Source organism: Cetorhinus maximus, chromosome 2 (genome assembly GCF_964194155.1).
Source record: "Cetorhinus maximus chromosome 2, sCetMax3.hap1.1, whole genome shotgun sequence".
Taxonomy (NCBI): Eukaryota; Metazoa; Chordata; class Chondrichthyes; order Lamniformes; family Cetorhinidae; genus Cetorhinus; species Cetorhinus maximus.
This window is the reverse complement of record NC_135880.1, coordinates 19,503,226-19,523,219: the sequence shown is the minus strand read 5'-3', so window position 1 is coordinate 19,523,219 and position 19,994 is coordinate 19,503,226. Positions and strand designations below refer to the sequence as shown.

At 44.7% G+C, this 19,994-nt stretch overlaps 1 protein-coding gene across 1 annotated transcript in view; it reads left to right on the top strand.

Moving 5' to 3' along the window:
• Window positions 1–19,994, top strand: part of glra3 (glycine receptor, alpha 3) — a 252,760-nt gene that overhangs the window by 74,602 nt on the left and 158,164 nt on the right. The window contains exon 3 of the mRNA XM_078557604.1: window positions 9,206–9,273. Within this exon, the coding sequence (XP_078413730.1) occupies window positions 9,206–9,273 (68 nt within the window). The remainder of the gene's footprint in view (window positions 1–9,205; window positions 9,274–19,994) is intronic.

The following is a 19,994-nucleotide window of genomic DNA, read 5'->3' as shown; positions in this document are numbered from 1 at the left end:
TTTCTGGAAGTATGCCAACATTACCACTCAATAAGGATGTATGTTGATTATGAAGAACATAGAGAGAATCAACTATCTGTTGCCTCTTATAGCTGAGAGGAGCAAGAATCCTGCCTTTGGTCAATGCTACCTGGACCTTGTAACTTGATGTCTGATGGATGAAGGGTCATTGGCTGAAGCCAGTCCAGGTCATCTGCTAATATGTCAACAGCAGCACCAGTATCAATCTTAAAAGTAGTATCAAAGCCTTGAACTTGCACTGTGACTGAGAAATAGCCAGGGTTAAGATTATCTAGTTCCCCTAGGAATTCTGTCTTTTCCTTGACTTTCCATTTCTTGGAAAGAATGTGTTTCATAAATATCTTCGACTTTGATTAAAATTGCTGGATTTGCAGAAACTCTTGAAGTGCCCAGCTTTGCCACCCTGGAAGCATTCCATGCCCTGTGCTGGGCAGCCTTGATGTCTACGCTGAGTTTTCATGTCACAATGCAGGCATCTCAAAATGGCTGTCATCGTGGTGTTTCCCACCCTTTGGCCTGGCTTGCTGGGTTTTCTTGTGGGTGGGGCCACTGCCCATGGGCCCTACAGAGCCATGTGAAGCCGCTTGATCCAAGGTAAGATCATCTATGGCCTGCAGAAAGTTGGAGAGTTTTTCATCTCAGACACCCACGACTGTGTGATCAGGGATTAGCTCATCCTTCAGTGTCCTGTATTTGCAAGGACTAGCTAGGTGATATAGGTTGGTTAGAAATAATTCAGCTAATTTCCCCAGATCGTTGCAGCCTCTGGTTAAAATGTGCTTGCTTAATTACTAAATTTTGCTTTGGATTTGGACTCAAAAGCCCATGGTAGACTCCTGCATACCCGACCTTATGAGAACGGTACCTGCTACTGGGCCTCCTGCATAATGAAAGGTATCTAACTTGAAGCTTTTGCTTCTTTTCATGAAGACCTAATGCCGCTCAGTACCAGAGAAAATGGTGATTCCATAATTCCCACTGCTGGCTTTTCTGCGGGCCATCGGGGCAGTCAACTGGGCGGGGCGAGGGCAGGGACTGCTGACCAGGTACGGTCATCGTTACCTCTCTCCAGTATGCATCCTTAGCCCGAGCTGCTTTCAAAAGTTTCTTCACTCTGTGGTTCCTTCGATAACATCGATATGTTTTTTATATCAATGTCTCCACAGCTGCCACCATGTTCTGAGATGGATTCTTCTACCTTAGACTCCAGGCATGGTGCTTGGCTCATAGACAGACCATAGACATATTCTGGTATCTGCTTAACATTTGTTTATTAGTACTACAATGAAACAGGTTACAGCGTAGGCACAATGCCCCTAGGCATGATTCCAACCTCTCTCTCAAGAGTCTAATACATGGCGGACTGATGTCAGTAGTCCATCATCATCTTCGTCATACCTTAGCATATCCCACTTGTTAACCCTTTATACTAAAGAGGCTACAGTGCAGAAACAGGCCCATCCAGTTCTCTTTAGTATTTGACCATGGGATTTGAACACTGTTGGCAAGACCTGCATTTATTGCCCATCCCTATTTTCCCTTGAGAAGGTTGCTGTGAGCTGTCACCTTGAATCATTGCAGCCTATATGGTTTATTTGTACCCAAGGTGCTGTTAGCAAGGGAATTCCAAGATTCTCACCCGCTTGGCAGTGAAGGAACAGCCGATCAGGATGATGTGTAACTTGGTAGGGAACTTGTAGGTGGAGGTTACCCATATGTCTGTTACCCTTGTTCTTCTAGGTGGTAGAGGTTGTGGATTTGGAAAGCGCATTGTCAGCCCCCTCCATTGGATCCAATTGACCAAATGCATGAAAAATTGGACTGGTACATGCTGCATGTCCTTGCAGTTAATGATACAGGAACCCTGGTATTAGTGACGTATCAGTGCCAGTGGCTTCCATTAATATCATTAACTGTCAGAATAAAGCTTGTACAGCACATGAAAGGCCTCTGAAACCCAAATGAAAAATCATAATCAACTATCCAGCTATTCTTTCATACACTGGGATATTTAAAACAATATATATTTCACTAGGTTAAGCCTGCATTAAGACCACACACAAAGGAATTTGACTATGATGAGCATTGGCACAGTACAGCACCAGTGTTTGTATCTAAAAACAATTACTGTATTTTACAGAGCACTTCAGGTATTCACTTTCAGTGTACATCATGGCAAAATGTCCTCATCGGGGATAGATTTGCATAGTGCTGGATTTTGTTTTTGGGAGAGCCCTCATTCTAGAGATGATGGAAAGCTTGATTTTGCATCTAGTGAATGTGGATTTGCAGCCCTTGATAAATTCGGTAGTGGTTGTGGCAGTAGGGCACAAGCCCTGTGCTTCTGAAGGATTACATTTATGGTTCAGTGAAACTGAGAATCAGAACAGTAATCGGGTCAGTGTATTGAACTGCCAAGGGTGGATTAGCGGAGCTGTCCCAGTTACACAGTGAGCTCTCTGCAGGACTCTCTAATTCAAAATCTTGTTGATCTCACTGTGCAGCATGCGATATGTTACACAGAAAAAAAATCATTCCTTTCCAACCTTAAAATCTGCTAGGAATTTGGGTACCGATCACTGTCATTCCCCCTCTGAACCTAGGTTTGGTCACAGCCCACGTTTACATAATGAAACTCTCCTCCTCTGGTCACCTTGATGGTCTTTTCTGTAAAAAAATATTTAAGCAACGCCTTGACATGTTAGCGGACAGAACTCTCTAAATTCAAATCTAATTTGCAAAGACCACACACACAGGAGCGCTGCAGTATCGGAGGCACCGACTCTCAGGTGAGATGTCTAACTGAGGCCCCTTCCGTCTGTTCACAAGAGATGCCATGGCGTTATTTGGAGAGCATCAGGGGAGTTCTCCCAATGTTTGGGTCAACATTTATCTCACAACTAATGGCATCAGAAATAGATTGCCTGGTCATTGCTCTCATTGACTGTTTGATCTTACTGTGTGCTGCATGACTTTTATGTGAATAGTGATAACAATTGAAACATCATTCCTTGGTTGTGAGACACTTTGGGTTACCCTTAAAATGTGAAAGGTACTCTAGAAATGCAAGCTCCTATCCTCCTTTTCCATTGAATTGCACGTTGGATAGGTAATGTTGGAGTTGTGCAGGTATGTACAATGCTGTAGAAAACAGAAAGTGCTTTCACATCTCTATGGCCAAAATGGAAATTTCTCAATCTTAAAGGCAAATAGTACAGTGCCTGAAGATGCCCTGTAATATGATACACATATTAAAAGAACTGGAAAGAATTACAATAGCGCGGCACATTACAGCAACATACAGGGCGACAGTATACAGGGCTACAGAGTGGTTCGACATGGGTTGTCACTCACCATCTCCAATTCACAGAATTCTTAATTCCAACAATCATAGATGGAGGCCGTTCAGCCCATCGTGCCTGTTTGTAACCATCCAATTGATCCCATTCCCTTGCTCTTTTACAAAACCCCTTTGAACGTTTTCCCTTTAAGTATTTATCCCAGTTTCTGTTGTTAGTAATTACTGGATCTGCTTCCACTACCCTTTCAGGCAATGCATTCCGGAACACAGCAATTAGCTGTGTAAAACATTTTTCTTCATGTCAATCACTTTAAATCTGTGTCCTCTGGTGACTGACCCTTCTAATGCTGGAAGCAGTTTTTTTCTTTTTTTAACACTATCAAAATCTTTCATGATTTTGAACTACTCTAACAAATCTCAACTCTGCTCTAAGGAGAAGAACCCCAGCCTCCCCTAGATTCTGCATTCTCAAAATTTCAATTGTCCACAAATAAAAACAGAGAAGCTGGATACTCAGCAGGTTGGGCAGAATCAAAAGGCAGAAAACACATTTCAGGTTGATGACCTTTCATCAGAACTGGCAAGGCCAAATAGAGAGGCAGATAAAGAGGACAAGGGGAAAAGAACAGAAGGGAAGGCCTGTGATAGGGTGGAGGACAGGAGAGATTCAATGACCAAAAGGATGATGGAAAAGGCAAAAGGAAATGGTAATGGGTTAAGTAAAGAAGCAAAAAGATGGGTCTAGAGGAGATGTAAAGTGGAAGCTTTGCTAACAGCTGCCATCTGTAAATTGGGAGCAGTGTTTATGATCTGAAATTGTTGAACTCCGCGTTGAGTGTTCTGCAAAGAAAGATGAGGTGCTGCTCCTAGAGTTTGAATTGGGCTTCATTGGAATAGTTCAGGAGGCCAAGGACAGAGGGGTTGGAGTGGGAGTGGAGAATTGAAATGCCTGGCGACCAAAAGCTCAGGATCAAGCATGAGGACTCCACAGAGATACTCTGCAACGCGATGAACTAATGTGCGTTTGGTCTCCCCAGTATTGCGAAGGCCTCATCGTGCACAGCAAATACAGCGTGCTCATACACATTGAATTTGTTTTTTGTCAAAATTAAGGTCATCTTGTGTGTAACTTATCCAGAGTAACATCTTCTGACAGGAAAGCATAATGCCAGATGGGAAGCACAGAAGTGAAAGGATTAGATGTGATATTGTTCGCATGTATGGTAATCCTTTCGAGCCTGTGGTGGTGGAGCAGCGGAACAAAGTGAACAAAAATAACATGAAGAGAATGAGAGGAAAATGCAGACCCAAGAAAAAAAACAAAACGATATAAGTCAATAAATTTAAGATGACAATTACGTTTTTCTGTCCACACATGGCTGCTCCATCATGTTCAGCACAATGTTTATTGTATTAAGACTATTGCTTTATGATCATTCTGTCTGGCTGATGGACAGGTAACGTTGAAGGGATTATGCTATCAAGGTTGAATGTTAACAAAGGAATCAAAGGCCAACGGGGTTAGATGGGAATGTGGAAATCGAAGCACAAGCAGATCAGCCATGATCTTGTTGAATAGCAGAGCAGACTCGAGGGGCCGAATGGCCTGCTTCTGTTCCTATTTCTTATGTTATTAAGCTTTTAAATGCAGTGAAGGTCAAAACTGGTTATTCGATGAATGCAAAAAGGCAAAGCGCAACAGATTCTAACTCCACAATTCCCAGCCTCTATATAGTTCCCTTATTGAGTATCAGAATATCAGGGTTATTTCATAGATACCTAGCAATGCTCGTGAAAGTTTCTGAAGTAACTGCTTGTAAAATGAGCTTGTTTTGGCTATTCATTGTCATTCATGGTTGTTGCTATACATGTGTTTTTTTTAATATATAAACTCCCTACCGCAAACCAACTCGACTGACAAGCTTACCTATCTGTCAGGCTTGGATATCCTGAGGCACAGGGTTGCAGTGCAGGAGCAGATAGTTTTAATGGTTGTTGGGGTTAGAGATGGCAAGAGATTGGGGGAGTGGTGGATGTAGGAGTGAGCACCATGTGATTAGGAGGATTGTGGATTTAGTAGATGAGAGATTGATGGAGAATTGGAGACCTTGTGGAGACCTTGGGCTGCTGATCTTATTGGGGGGGATTGATGATAACAGGGGAATTGCTGGTGTGGTTGGGTGGGGTGCGGGCGGATGGGAGTTGGAATTAGGAATTGGGGGGGTCAGTGATTGCTGGGTGTCAGTAGTCTCCAGGAGGATTGAAAGAGTGTTGGGGAGGGGAGAGGTGCTGGGGAAGCGTGTTGGGTCATAGCTCCAGGAGAGGAAATGGTGGAATGGTGGATCAGGAGAGAATTGGAGATCACAGGGAAGGTTGAGAGTTGGTGGTGAATGGGCGGTGATTGCAGAGGGATGGGAGATCACAGGGTGAGAAGGGTTAAGGAGGAGATCAGAAGGGTTTACAGGTTAGCTTGCTGGCTGGATGAAACACTCCTGCTCCTCCTGACCCACAAGCAATGTTGTGAAGGCACTTACCGCATGGATCCAATGCTTTGCTTGTCCTTTCACCTGACGGGTTTCTTGAGGTCTGGGAAACCCAAACAACATGAGTTAAAAATATAAACCATATAAAAATAGAAACGTGCACACTCCTTAAAAAGTTTTAATAGTGTAGCAGCCTCCCCAGAGCAGATTTATCACCACATCTCATTGTACCTCCATTGAAACCTGAAGTGAGTGGGTTCAAGGAGGGTAGGGTCCCTGCTTCAGATTTTCAACATTTTCGATTCCTGCCCGACCAAAATGGTCTTTATGGGGAGGGGTCGGTTAAAATTACCCCCCTTGTGCCTCCCAAATGGAGCAAGAATTCAAATCCCCTTCTTGCTGAACTCTCTCTCACACCCATTGAGATAGTGTCTCAAAACATCACTGGACAGGTTTTGCTCTAATTCACAGTGCCTTTGCAGGCAGCTAAATGATATACCTGACTGTTTTTTATGGCGATGTTGAGTCACTGATGTTGGGTGATGCTCACTGTTCTGGTGCTATTCTTAGCATCACACTGAAATAGTCCTGAATCTCACAGATACTTCTTAAAAAAAACCTCCAGTTTGGGTTTGATTGTGCAAACATGTTTATAATTTCTACATGGGATGATTAAGGGTAATTCTGCCCGGGGAGTGGGGGGGCGGGGAGGAGAATCAAAGAAATGTGTAATAAAGCAATTTCGTAACCCAATATTATTCCATCACTGATAATAGTCCACTATTATTCTTTACCTAAAATGGCTTAAAAAATGAACTAAGCACATGAAAAGCATGGTGATATTTCATGGCGGTAAAGCAATATTTTCTAGTCAGTTACCATGGAACTGAGTTTTCAAATAAGTTTATTTCTAACAATCTTACAAGAAGTGTTTATGCAAAATGGAATGGTGGAATGGGCAGAGAAGCGGCAGATGAATTCTGAGGGGGAGAATTGTGAGGTGTTACATTTTGAGAGGAAGAACATGGAGAGATAGTATAAAATAAAAGGTACAACACTAAAGGGGGTGCAGGAGCAGAGGGACCTTGGTGCAGATGTGCATAAGTCATTAAAGGTGGCAGGACAGGTTAAGGGAACAGTTAGTAAAGCATACAGCATCCTAGGCTTTATTAATAGGGGCTTGGAGTTCAAGAGCAAGGAGGTTATGTTGAGCTTCTATTAGACACTAATTAGACCTCAGCTGGAGTACTGCATACAGTTCTAGACATTGCATTTTAGGAAGGATGTGAAGGCATTGGAGAGAGTGCAGAAGAGTTTTACAAGAATGCTTCCGGGGATGAGAAACTTCAGTCCTGGAAAATTAGAGAAGTTGGAACTCTCTTCCTTCGAGAGAAGAAGGCTGAGAGGAGGTTTTAATAGAAGCATTCAAAATCATGAAGGATGTGGACAGGCTAAATAGGAAGAAGCTGTTCCCACTAGCGGAAGGATCGAGAAGCAGAGGGCACAGATTTAAGGTAACTGGTAAAAGAAGCAAAAGCGATATGAGAGCAAACTTTTTCACTCAGCGGCTGGTTTGGGTCTGGAATGCACTGCCTCAGAGTGTGGTGGAGGCAGGTTCAATCGAAGCATTCAAGAGGGAATTAGATAATTATTTGGAAAGAAACAACGTGCAGGGCCCTCGGTGAAATGCTCATTCAGAGAGCCAGTGCGGTTATGATGGGTCGAACGGCCTCCTTTTGCACTGTAAGAATTCTGATTCTGTGAAAATAATCACTTCCCACAAGCACCATAATAGGTGTTGGCCTAGGTCTGTTGATAGCACTCATACCTCAGAATCAGAAGTTGGGGGTTCAAGTCCCACTCCAGAGGCTTGAGCCCGTAATCTAGGCTGACACTCCAGTCCAGTGCTGAGGAAGAGCTGCCACCATATATATGAGAAATTGAACTGTGAACACTGTCTGCCTTCTCAGGAGGATGTAAAAGATCCTATGGCATTATTTGAAGAAGGGAGTGGAGTTCTCCCAGTCTCCTGGTCAATATTTAACCCTCAGCCAAAATAAATTAGTGTGTTATTTAGTGCCCTGCTGTTTGTGACATCTTGCTGTGTGAAATCAGATTGCAGCATTTATTTGCCTTACAGCACTGACTACAGTATTTCATTGGGTGAGAGCTGTAGGATGTCCTGAGGTTGTGAATATATTAATGCAAGTCCTTTAATCCTGGATTTGCATTGTAGATATCACACAATAAACAACAACCTCGCCATCTAATGAAGTAGTCAGTTGGTTGCACTTTTACCTCTGGGTTACATGGCTATGAGTTCAAACTCCACATTAGAACATGGGTGTATGTCATTTAAGCTGACTCCCTGCATTGCCTGAGGTAGTGTCCTTTAGGCAAGATCTTAAGCTGATGTCCTGGCTGCTTGCTCAAGTGAATGCGAATAGTTATAATGAGGAGACAGTCAAGTTGGTATCCTGGAAGGATGAGGTCAAATGGACTGGAGGAGTTTGCATCCAAAGTTCGAGGACAATGGCATTTCTTAACCCCAGTGAAAATTAGGTGAATGGAATTTGGCAATCTCCTTCATTGGGAGAGAAAACAGCTATTAGTGTACAAAAAATAATAGGCAGGAAAAGACCTGGTGGTCCATCAAGCGTAGCTCACACCCATGATGCCGCCGCATCATGTTTAGACATCTCCCCCTCCCACCCCCAAAGACATACTGGGAGAAGTGAAAATCTACAGCCAATATGGAGAGGAAAACCTCTGAAAAATTGCTCTCTGATCCCATCAAGTGATCAAAACCAGCCCAGGGGATCAAAGGGACCACATGTTATCTGATTATCCACTTGCCTTCTGTAATATTTTTTATTCTTTCGCGTGATGTGAGGGTCACTTGTTAGGCCAGCATTTTTATTGCCCATCCTTAATTTGCCTTGTGAAGGTGGTGATGAGGTGCCTTCTTGAACCGCTGCAGTCCAATTGGTGTAGGTACACCCACAGTGCTGTTCGGGAGGGAGTTCCACGGTTTGGATCTAACGTCCTCTATGATGTTTGATGCAGTCCCTGCCCCAGTCCGCCTTCACAACAGGAACTGACCTGAGCAGCCCTGTCCTGTGGCCTCATTACCACTCACAAGCCAGGCTACCCTTAGCAGCCGCCGCTCAAGGGCCTGCGGCACGTGCCCCTTCCAGCGAGAAACAGAGGCATGACGGTGGGACGCAGAGTAAGGAAATACAAAAAAAAACGGAAGGGAAAGGAAGCTGTGAGCAGGCTCTCAGTGTCTCTGTACAATGTCAAGAGTGAAAGTGATTCATATGGACGTTTTGCTTTCGATCTTTCACTGCATGTTGGAGAGAATATTTGTGCTTCACTGTTTTGCTCATTATTTTTGCAGGCCCTCCTGTTAATGTCAGCTGCAACATATTTATCAACAGTTTTGGCTCAATTGCAGAAACAACTATGGTGAGTAGAAATATTTATTTCTTCCTTTGCTCAGTCAGCTGCCTCATAGTAGTGTACATATCTATATGGGTATATATATACATGTATCATATATATAATTTATATATATGATAAATATTACATATATATATTCAGTAGATGGAACTATATATATATGTCAATATATATGTTTGCTTTCTCAATTAGCTTTTTATTCACTGGGCTGCTGTTTTACTTTAAGGCCTTATGTTTAAATAAAACAATTATGCAATGTTACATGGAGCTGTCAGGTAGAACCTCTTTGAAGAAGATGTAGCAAGTCAAAGAAAATAATAATGATTATTTTCTAACATTAGGATATAATGAATGACAATAGAAGGAATAGAGACAGAGGGCCCAATTTTCAAATGGGCCAGAGCCGCAATTGGAGGTGGGCAGGTGGGTAATTTTGCATTGATTCCCTAGCACCATCCCCATCCCGAGCCACCATTTTCAATAAGGGAGGCTGAGGGTGGGATTGACTGCCCGGTGTGCAACCAATTCAGGGTACTTAAAGTTAAAGTTATGAAGGCCCTGTCTTTGCCCAGACAGAGATTTTTAGTCGGCAGTGTGGGTGGCCCATGTCCAGGCCAACAAGGTGGGCTTGGGCTGGGAAGTAGAGGTGAAGGGGAGGAAATGGATCATGTGAGGGACCCCACCCCTGACCCATTATGACTGCTGGGCCACTGCTGTGGTCACTGGCTATCCTGGGGAGAGGTTGTCCCTTCAGGCCCATGGCCAGGCAACTCTAAATTACGAAAAAAAAAAGACTGACCACTTCTTCATTATCAACCCTTAACTCCCACCTTGGCCAATGTGTCACTGCTGGCAGTGTTGGCCCTTCAATCTCGAGAGCCCGCCCGCCATCCTTAAATAGATGGCGAACCCGCTCCCTACCATTAGCTGGCCTGGCCCTTTAAAAACCTGGGCAGGCATTACCGGAACGTGCTGTGCTGGATCGGTACCTGGATTGAAAACCCCAGCCGTAAAAAAATTGTATCAAATAACAGGAGAGTGTTTTGCTGAGTAAGAAATTGCACCTTATGGAACATGAATTTGAAGAATCTCCATATTGATAGCTGATGGGAGTGGAGATCAGCATAGGAATTGATTATTCTGGGGACCAAATTCTCTCTTCCCACTCACTATAGTACCAACAGGAGTGTGCCACAGGGCCATAATTTAGGCCTGGACCTGGAGTTTTCCAGAGCCTAATAAGGGGTGGAAGGAATGGGCGCTCTCTACAATAAGAGTCCCCCCACCATCAGCTCTTGAAGCTACCAGGTGTGCCGTTGGCGGCGGTATCCTTTGTGAATGTGCCTTCACATTAGAAGTGAGACCCACCTGTACAGTTGAGGCCTGGCTTGTGACTTGCTTTTGAATCCCATAATCAGCGCATGGACGAAGACAACCAGGGACAGCTGAAATTTTTTTCCAACAGGGGAACCAGCGCCCCTGCCCCACCCACCCTGGATCTGGCTGGCTACTCCTATCAACAGCTTTGCTGACGGGCAGTTGCCCCAAATACACCTCTCGTGCCAGGTTACACAACTTAGTCTACTGCATTCGCTGCTCCCAATGCGGTCTCCTCTACATTGGAGAGACCAAACGCAGACCGGGTGACCGCTTTGCAGAACACCTTCGGTCTGTCCGCAAGCATGACCCAGACCTCCCTGTCGCTTGCCATTTCAACACTCCACCCTGCTCTCATGCCCACATGTCCGTCCTTGGCCTGCTGCAATGTTCCAGTGAAGCTCAACGCAAACTGGAGGAACAGCACCTCATCTTCCGACTAGGCACCTTACAGCCTTCCGGACTGAATATTGAGTTCAATAACTTCAGATCATGAACTCTCCTCCATCCTCACCCCCTTTTTGATCCCCTTTTTTCTAATAATTATTATATTTTTTTATATATATCTTTTTTCTTTTCCCACCTATTTCTGTTATTATTTTTAAAATTTATTTCCATCCATTGTTTTATCTCCACCTTTTAGCCTATTTCGATCCCTTCCCCTACCCCACCCACACTAAGGCCATCTGTCACTTGCTCATCCTGCTTTCTACCCTTAATGTCACCATTAGCACATCCTTTAGCTAATATCATCACCATCAACACCTCTTTGACCTTTTGTTTATGACATCTTTGGCAATCTCTCCTTTGCCTCCACCTATCACTGGCCCTCTATCCAGCTCCACCTGTCCCACCCCCCCTTATACAGCTTATATTTCACCACATTTCTATTTCTCTTTAGTTCTGATGAAGAGTCATACGGACTCGAAACATTAACTCCACAGATGCTGTCAGACCTGCTGAGTTTTTCCAGCAATTTTTGTTTTTGTTTCAGATTTCCTGCATTCACAGTATTTTGCTTTTCGACAAATTAACTGATGTCCTCTGGGTTTTCTCTGGAGGTCACCAATGGGCACACCCTGGGGTGTTTGTTCCCCAAGGTTTTGGCCACTGTTCCTCTCAGGTGGAAAGAATAGCAATGTCCATTTTTATTATTAATTCCAAAATACTGGAAAATGCATAATGGATAAATGGATAATGTCAAAAACTCAATTTTTTTAGTCATTCATGTGCCTAGAAACCAACTTGAAGAGAAATCATATGTTTTTAGTCCTTATAGCCCACTTCAGACCTTCATGCCCTATTTTGTATTCATTCATGCAATGTGGGCATCTCTGTCTAAGCCAGCATTTATTGCCCATCCCTAATTGCCCTTGAGAAGGTGGCAGTGAGCTGCCTTCTTGTTGCAGTCCATGTGGTGTAGGTACACCCACCGTGCTGTTAGGAAGGGAGTTCCAGGATTTTGACCCAGTGACAGTGAAGGAACGGCGACATATCTCCAAGTCAGGATGGGGAGTGGTTTGGAAGAGAACATACAGATGGTTCACTCATGTCCTTTAGGCAAGGAAATCTGCCATCCTTAACTGGTCTGGCCTACATGCGACTCCAGACTCTTAACTGCCCTCTGACCAAGGGCTAGCCAGTGACGCCCACATCCCATGAGCTAATAAAAAAAAACTTACAGTACTAAACTCTAGTTCCCTCCCTATTTTACTTTTTCACCTGTCTTCCTCTCTTTTCTCCTTGGGCCAAACTTTTGGTCATCTGTCCTAATCCCCCGCAATGTGCCTTCATGTCATTTTTTTTTTGATTATGCCCCGTGAAGTGCCTTGGGACATTTTGCTATGTTAGAGGTGCTATATAAATGCAAATTGTGGTCCTGTGTCTTTCATTTCCTCTCTAAAGGAATGAAAGGATGTTATGTGCACCTACAGCTTGAGTTATAAGTGTGTTTCTGCATTTTACTGGTAATCACGTGTCATCGATACCTATTCAGGACAGCCATTCAGTAGTCAGCTGTGGGGGTTGGGGATGCTGGGGGGTGGGGGGGTGGGGGGGTGGGGCGGGGGGTGGTGCATTGTACCTGGAAGGTAATAATCCACTTCTGACAGTTTCCTAGCTTGAAATGTTTGGGCACACACTTCCACTTGAAGGATCTTATGATATGAGTGACACTGACAGGGCAGCATTTACTCATCACATCTTACTTGCCCTAAGGACATCACGAGTTGACCAAGTAGCGTGGGACTGGAGTCACGTGTCTGTAGGCCAGATTGAGTCATAGTGGCATGTTCCCTTCTGTGGAGGACATTAGAACTGTAAAGAGCTTTGTGAAAGGTTCACTCACAGACAGTGAAAGACTACACTTTTTAATTAATTCCTAGGAAATAAATAAATAATTCAGCCTAGGCATGACTGTCGTTCCAGCTCTCTGAGAGTTAACGTGCAGCTTTTAAGAGTGCAGAGTAGGGTATAATCTCAGAAGAATGCTATAGTACTGAAAGCTATGCCTCAAGCTAGGTGAGTTTGTTATTGCCAAGATAGCAACTAATTAAAGGGGATACATAATGTGCAACAGTCACATTGAGGAAGTGACTGTTGAAATGTCCCTGTATGACTGGTGCTCCGGGCACTAATACAAGATTCGTTCTGATGCATTGCCTTATCTAAAACCGCTTGTTCATAATTGCAGATTAACCTGCCTTCTGCCACACTTTCCTGCACCCTTCTTCAACTATCATCAATGCCTATCTTTTGCTGAATTATTCTGAGCATTCCCACATGAATACTCAGCCCAATGTACAAATCGAGTGCAAGATATTTATTCAAAGCATTACATGTTCTGTGAATGTTCTCCACAGGATCAGCCCTTGTGGTTTCGCTTTGTGTTAAATGGGAGCAGGCATAGGTCAAATGGCTCTTCATGTCTGCTCTGCCATTCAATAAAATCATAGCTCGTCTTCTACCTCAAGTCCAATTTCCAACCTTAAGTCTACATCCCTTGATTCCCTAGCAATTTCATTCTTAAACAAACTGAATGAATGATCATACCCACAGCCTTCTAGGGTAAAGAATTCCAAAGATTCTCCATCCTCAGAGAAGAAATTCCTACTCATCTGAGTGCGAAACTGCTTATCCTGAGATGATGCCCCCGGTGTTGGACTGTCCAGCCAAGGAAACAATTTATCAGCATCTCCACTGTCAAGACCCTTAAGAACTTTGTACATTCTGATTAGATCTCCTCTCATTCTTCGAAACAGGCTTAATGTACTCAATTTCCCCCCAATCGGGTTCAAATCCCACCATGACAGCTGGCAGAATTTAAATTCAATTAACAAACCTGGAATTGAAAGCATTTCTCGGTCATAGTGACCATGACGACTATCATCGAATCCCATAAAAACCCATCTGGCTCACTAATGCCCATTAGGGAAGGAAATCTGCCAGCCTTACTTGCTCTGGCCCTACATGTGATTCCAGACCCAAGGCAAAGTGGTTGACTCTTAACTGCCCTCTGAAATGGCCACTCAGTTCAAGAGTACCAAGCGATGGGCAACAAATGCTGGCCTGGCCAGTGATGTCCATATCCCATGAGGGAATAAATTAAAAACAAATCTCTCCTTGTAGGACAACATTTTCATTCCAGGAGTCAGTTTTGTGATCCTCTGTTGCACCTCATCTAGGTGAGTATATCTTGGGTAAGGAGACCAAGGTACTCAATACTCCAGGTGTGGTCTCACCAGCACCCTATATAATTGCAACAAGACCTCAGCATATCAACATTTACTTGTTTACTTGCCTGTCACTGTGAACAAAATATTCTGCTTTTCTAGTCTATCAAATTGAACAATTTGTGCTAGTGGAATGCCTGTAAAATTAATACCAAACTTACTGCTTCCTCTAAGTTGGACAGGTAAAGGGATTTGCCATCCACTTCTTGGGATCCTGTTGACTAGAAACACAGCTAGACCAGTCACATAAATGCCGTGGCTACTAGAGCAGGTTAAAGGTAAGGTAATCTGCAGCGAGTAACACCCCTCCTTATTCGCCAATCTCCATCATTTGCCAGGTACAAGTCAGGAGTGTTGTGGAATACTCTGTCCTTTCTTGGATAAGTGTAGCTGCAGCACCACCATCCAAGGATGTCCACTTGATTTGTACCCCATCCACCACCGTAAACATTCACTTCCTCCACCGTCAGCTCACCGTGGCTGCAGTGTGTTCCATCTACACGGTGCACAGCAGTAACTTGCCAAAGCTTTCTCGACAGCAGTTCCCAGTCCTGTGGCCTTCACCACTCAGGAGGGCAAGGGTAGTGGGTACATGGCAACACAATCATGTCCCAATCAAACACTGACTTGGGCATATATCACCATTCTTTCATGGTTAACTAACAGCACAATATGAGTACTTTCACCAAATTTTCTGCAGTGATTCAAGGAGAAGGCACACTTTCTAAGGGCAGCCAGGGATGGGCAATAAATGCCAGCCTTAAGGTTGACGCCCATACCCCCAGAATGAATTTGATAAAAAGGCATCCTGTGGGCGCCTTGCAATAACCTTACCCACTGTTGTTGCGTCCACCTGCTCCATGGAATCCTCGATAGTAAACCAGTTCATTCCTTCTGTAGTCATGCTTCACCTCCAGGCAGTCCCTAAGCATGTCCACTGACCTGTGTGAAACATGAATTTAGGTGGCAGCCAAGAGACCTGTGAGCCCTGCTGGAAGGTTGTCTCTATTGTGACCTTGCAGTAGGTCGAAGCCAAACAAGAAAACAGCTTTTAAAACCGGAGCCCAAGGCTTCAATAGCAGCTGGAGAAGTATTTGAGACATTTATGCCAATGGCTTGTGTCACATAGGCCTTTGCTGCAAATGTCACAGAATTTCCCACGTGCTTCATACAGACTGCAGTGCAGACAGCTATCCATCCTTGTTTATAGCTCTGGCTAATGGACTCTTCCATTCCCATTATTCTGCACAGATACAAAGGGTTCACTTTCATGATCATCCCTGGATAGCAATCTTCTTTTGTGAGGAGTCTGAATCTACAGCTGCTGCGGCAGAGGCAGGAAATATGCTGGATGTCTATTTAGCAGGTTCATTGATCTTTGCCAACACTACCACTTCCCCCTCCCAACTTGTGCACTGTGACTTGCCTGTACTATTGCTTCAGCTTCACTGTCTACACATCTGGGATGTGTGCAGTCGTGCTGCAGTAGTGCTAGAGATGTAGAATAAATTACAATATCCGGTGAGGAGAATGGAATCAAACAACAGTGGTGTAAATTCTGGCATACTCGAGGATACTTTGTGTGGCGGGCGCCTTTCACATCTAAGCAAAGCAGGGAGCCAATTATCCACATGCTGCTTCAAACAACCACTTTCTGCCTTTGCTTGCGTTGTGTGATATTCTCTGTATTATTACTGAAGTTTCATGTGTGCTCATGTCACCCTAGGGCAACATTACCTGTCGTGAACATCACGGATTAGTCCTGAGCTATGGGGAAGCTGCTGACTTCTCCATCCTCAGTGCAGATTGTACCCTTCTAACCAATTATCTCAAATGTGACAGCCTTAAAGGAGAGATCTGGAGTTGCACCTTATCATTAAACACCATCGTTTCCTGCCAGCAGAATAATAATGCAGGGATGGTAAAAGTGTCACACGGTGGCACAGCTTCTGAGGAACCCTGCATGCTGGAATTTCATAACTTGGATTCATCGCGAGAAGCCTCAACGCCTGTGTACACGCTTTGCCTAAAGTGCTTAATATTTGTAAGTAAACCATACACCCAAAGGGTCCCATTCACCCTTTAAGTTGCATCTATTATGCAAAGATCCAGGTAACTGCCGTCACAAGTGACTGCTTGTTACAGGATTTAACACTTACCAGAAATTATTTCCTTGCATCTAACAACGTGGCATGACTGTGCTATTGGTTCACCTCCATAAATTCCTTCAAGGATGTTATCGCCTTGATAATCTTTTCTGGAGCTTTGGGAGACGGTGTTTACCCTTACAGTGATTTGCTTCTGTGCATATTGCATCCAAGCCCCTCCATAGGGGAAATGCCTGGGGGAGGGGGTGGTAATTTGACTCTGGGTGATTTTTTTTTATTTTCGTTCTTTTATGGGGTATGGGCGTCACTGGCAAGGGCAGCATTAGTTGCCCATATCTAGTTGTTCTTGAACTAAATGGCTTAGTTAAAAGTCAACCACATTGCTGTGAGTCTGGAATCACGTGTAGGCCAGGCCAGGTATGGACAGTAGACAGTATTTCTTTCTTTTCCCTCCTATTTTTAAATTTATTTTGATCTATTGTTTCACCTCCACCTTTTAGCCCATTTCAATCCCTTCCCCCCACCTCACCCACACTAGGGCCATCTGCCACTAGCTTGCTTCCCTTAATGTCCCCATTAGCACACCCTTTAGATAATATGACCACCGTCAACACCCCTTTGTCCTTTTGTCTATGACATATTTGGCAGTCTCTTCTTGGCCTCCACCTATCACTGGCTCTCTATCCAGCTCTCCTGTGCCACCCCCTTCTCCCAGCTTATATTTCATCTCATTTCTATATGTCTTAGTTCTGATGAAGAGTCATACAGACTCGAAACATCAACTGTATCGCTCTCCACAGATGCTGTCGGACCTACTGAGTTTTTCCAGGTATTTTTGTTTTTGTTCTAGATTTCCAGCATCTGCAGTATTTTTTTCTTTTATCTAAGGACAGTAGATTCCCTTCTCTAAAGGGCACTAATAAACAAGATGGGTTTTTACAGCAATCAATGATAAAGTTATAGTCACTAAAACTGAGACTAGCTTCCATTTCCAGTTTAATTCCAATTAACTGAATTTAAATTCCACCAGCTGCCCATGGTGGTGTTTGAACCCGTTTGTCCTGACCCTCTGGATTACCAAAATAAAAGCAAAATACTGTGGACGCTGGAAATCCGAAGTGGAGTCATATGGACACGAAATGTTAACTCTGGGCAGAATTTTCTGTGCTCATTGGCATCGGGTGTGTTCGATGGCATGAGCAGACAATATGGTGAGAAGGTCAAAAACCAGTTTCACGATGTTGTGAAACCAGTTTGCAATCGTCCACTCTGCCCGTCAATTGCAGGCCACATTTCCCGCCGTCGGACATCGGGAACTTCATTGTAATACATCTGCATATCAGTATAAGCCTAGCTCACCGGAAGCACCCGGCCATGCTGGATCATCCAATCACGTTGGCGTGATTGCACACCAACTTGTTTCACAACTGAACAGAAGTGACGTGCACCTGGTGAGCTGCACTTTTCTCTGGACTTTGAGGTTTGTTTCCCTACCTTGCTTCAGGCAGCACTCGTAGTCATCAGCGCCAGGCTTCGCAGACAGCACCACATCACTTTTAGGGGGGCTCACGGGCAGGTCTCTACCTACCAGACCAGCCGTAAGGTGAGGGTGGCTTTTCAACGGCTGCAGGGCTAGGGCTTTATTGGGGAAGGGGGAGAAGTGGCCTCAGGCAAGGGAAGAGGCTGCAGGGTGAGGGCTGTTTTGGGGAAGGAGGGTATCCCAGGGTGTGTGTGGGGGCACAAGTTGATCTGTTGCAAGTGTCATCAAGATGGTGAGGGCTGAGGAGGCAGTCCCCAGTTGAGATGAGCCCAGATGGAGGTGTGAGGGTGTGTGTGAGAGAGTGAGTGGTGATGCCCCTTGGTAGTGAGTGAGACGCCAGTGAATGTGTGATGGGCTTGAGTGTGAGTTTAGAATGATAAGATGGTTCCCTCACCCTGGCAGGGCATTCACCCTCTATCTGCATTGGATGGCCAACCTCTTCTGTGCACCACTGGCACTGATCCCCACTATCATCGCCTCCCAAGCCGGAGTGGTAATGTAGCTGCCCCTCCTGCGGCCAGAGCCGGGGTAGAAGATATCATGGCGGGCCTCCCACGACACCCAAAAGGTGCTCAAGGGCCGCATCACTAAACATAGGGGCTGCAGTCTTCTTGCCTTTCGAGGCCATCTCTTCTTTGCAGCAGTGAGAGGTGCACGCCCAGCTGCACTTTCAATGTGACTCTTGGCTTGATGAAGCGGCGAGGTGACGGTGTGGCGGACGAATCGGAGCCCGCCCACCACCTAAACGGTGTGTTTCTGGGGAATGCATGATTAATGAGGTGGGATTGGAACAGTATGGCGTCAGAAGCCGCCATTCCAGTCGACGGGTAAAACATTCTTTTTCCCGCCCGCTACAGCACTTAGTGCAAATCTGGGATGATTCCACCTTCTGTTTCTCTCACCACAGATGCTGCCAGGCCTTGCTGAGCTTTTCCAACATTTTCTGTTTTTATCTCGGGATTACCAGCCCAGTGACATTACCACTATGCCACCGTCATTCCCCCTAATAACGTGAATGCAATGCAAAACCAGAGATATCGATTCAGTCGCCCATTTAAGCCTCATTAATTACACAAATGAACCAATGAGATGAAGTCTAGCATACATCTCTCATTTCCTTTGAAGAAGCTGGGAGCCTGCACTGCATTTCCTGTTCCACCTCCAGCCCACTCCAGTATTCCCACTGTAACCCATTGTGGGTTGGCAGGAAGTCCCATTCAGTCACTGCCTCATCAGGAAGGGGAGACTCCGGCTGGGGATATGTGTAAACACTCAGAGCGATCCTGAGTCCTCTCCCACTGGTCTCCTGGCATGATTGATTGGGCGATCGTGTATGAAATACCATGCACACCACACCCCCATATTTGCAAATCATGCACTTCATGGATCAGATATCTTGGGCTGAATTTTCCCAGTACTGGGCTGGTGGGCTTGGAGGTGGATGGGATTGGGAAAATAGCGGACAACTCCCTGGCGCAGTCCAGCCAATGGATATGTTTTCCAGGCGTGGCCCACTGCTTCACACTCAAAATGTTCTAAAGTTAGATTTAAAGGGCTACTGTCTCCTTGAAAAGGAAATAAACTTGCAAAATCTTGCTTTTTTTAAAGAACCTATATTTTTTATTTTCTTGGACTTTGGTTTTAAAAAACTACCTTGGCTGCAGTTGAAAGACATGTTCACTGTAGCAGGATGGGGAATATCTACAGTGTTGCTATCCTGGAACATAGGGTGGCATAAGGGAACAAGATGGTACCAGAAAGAGGTTCTGGGCTAAGGGGAACTGCTTGACGACAGCATTTTAATTGGCTCCTGATCAGATGACCAAGGTTTTGTGTGACAGCAGTGAGCAGAGAGATCTTAGCCTGCAAAGAGAACACACCTAGAACCTCTCTCTCCTGTGTGTGAAAGATTCCAGTAAATCTGCAAGGTGGTGTTTTCTTCATCGCTCTGTAACCTGCTGTCTCTGAAAA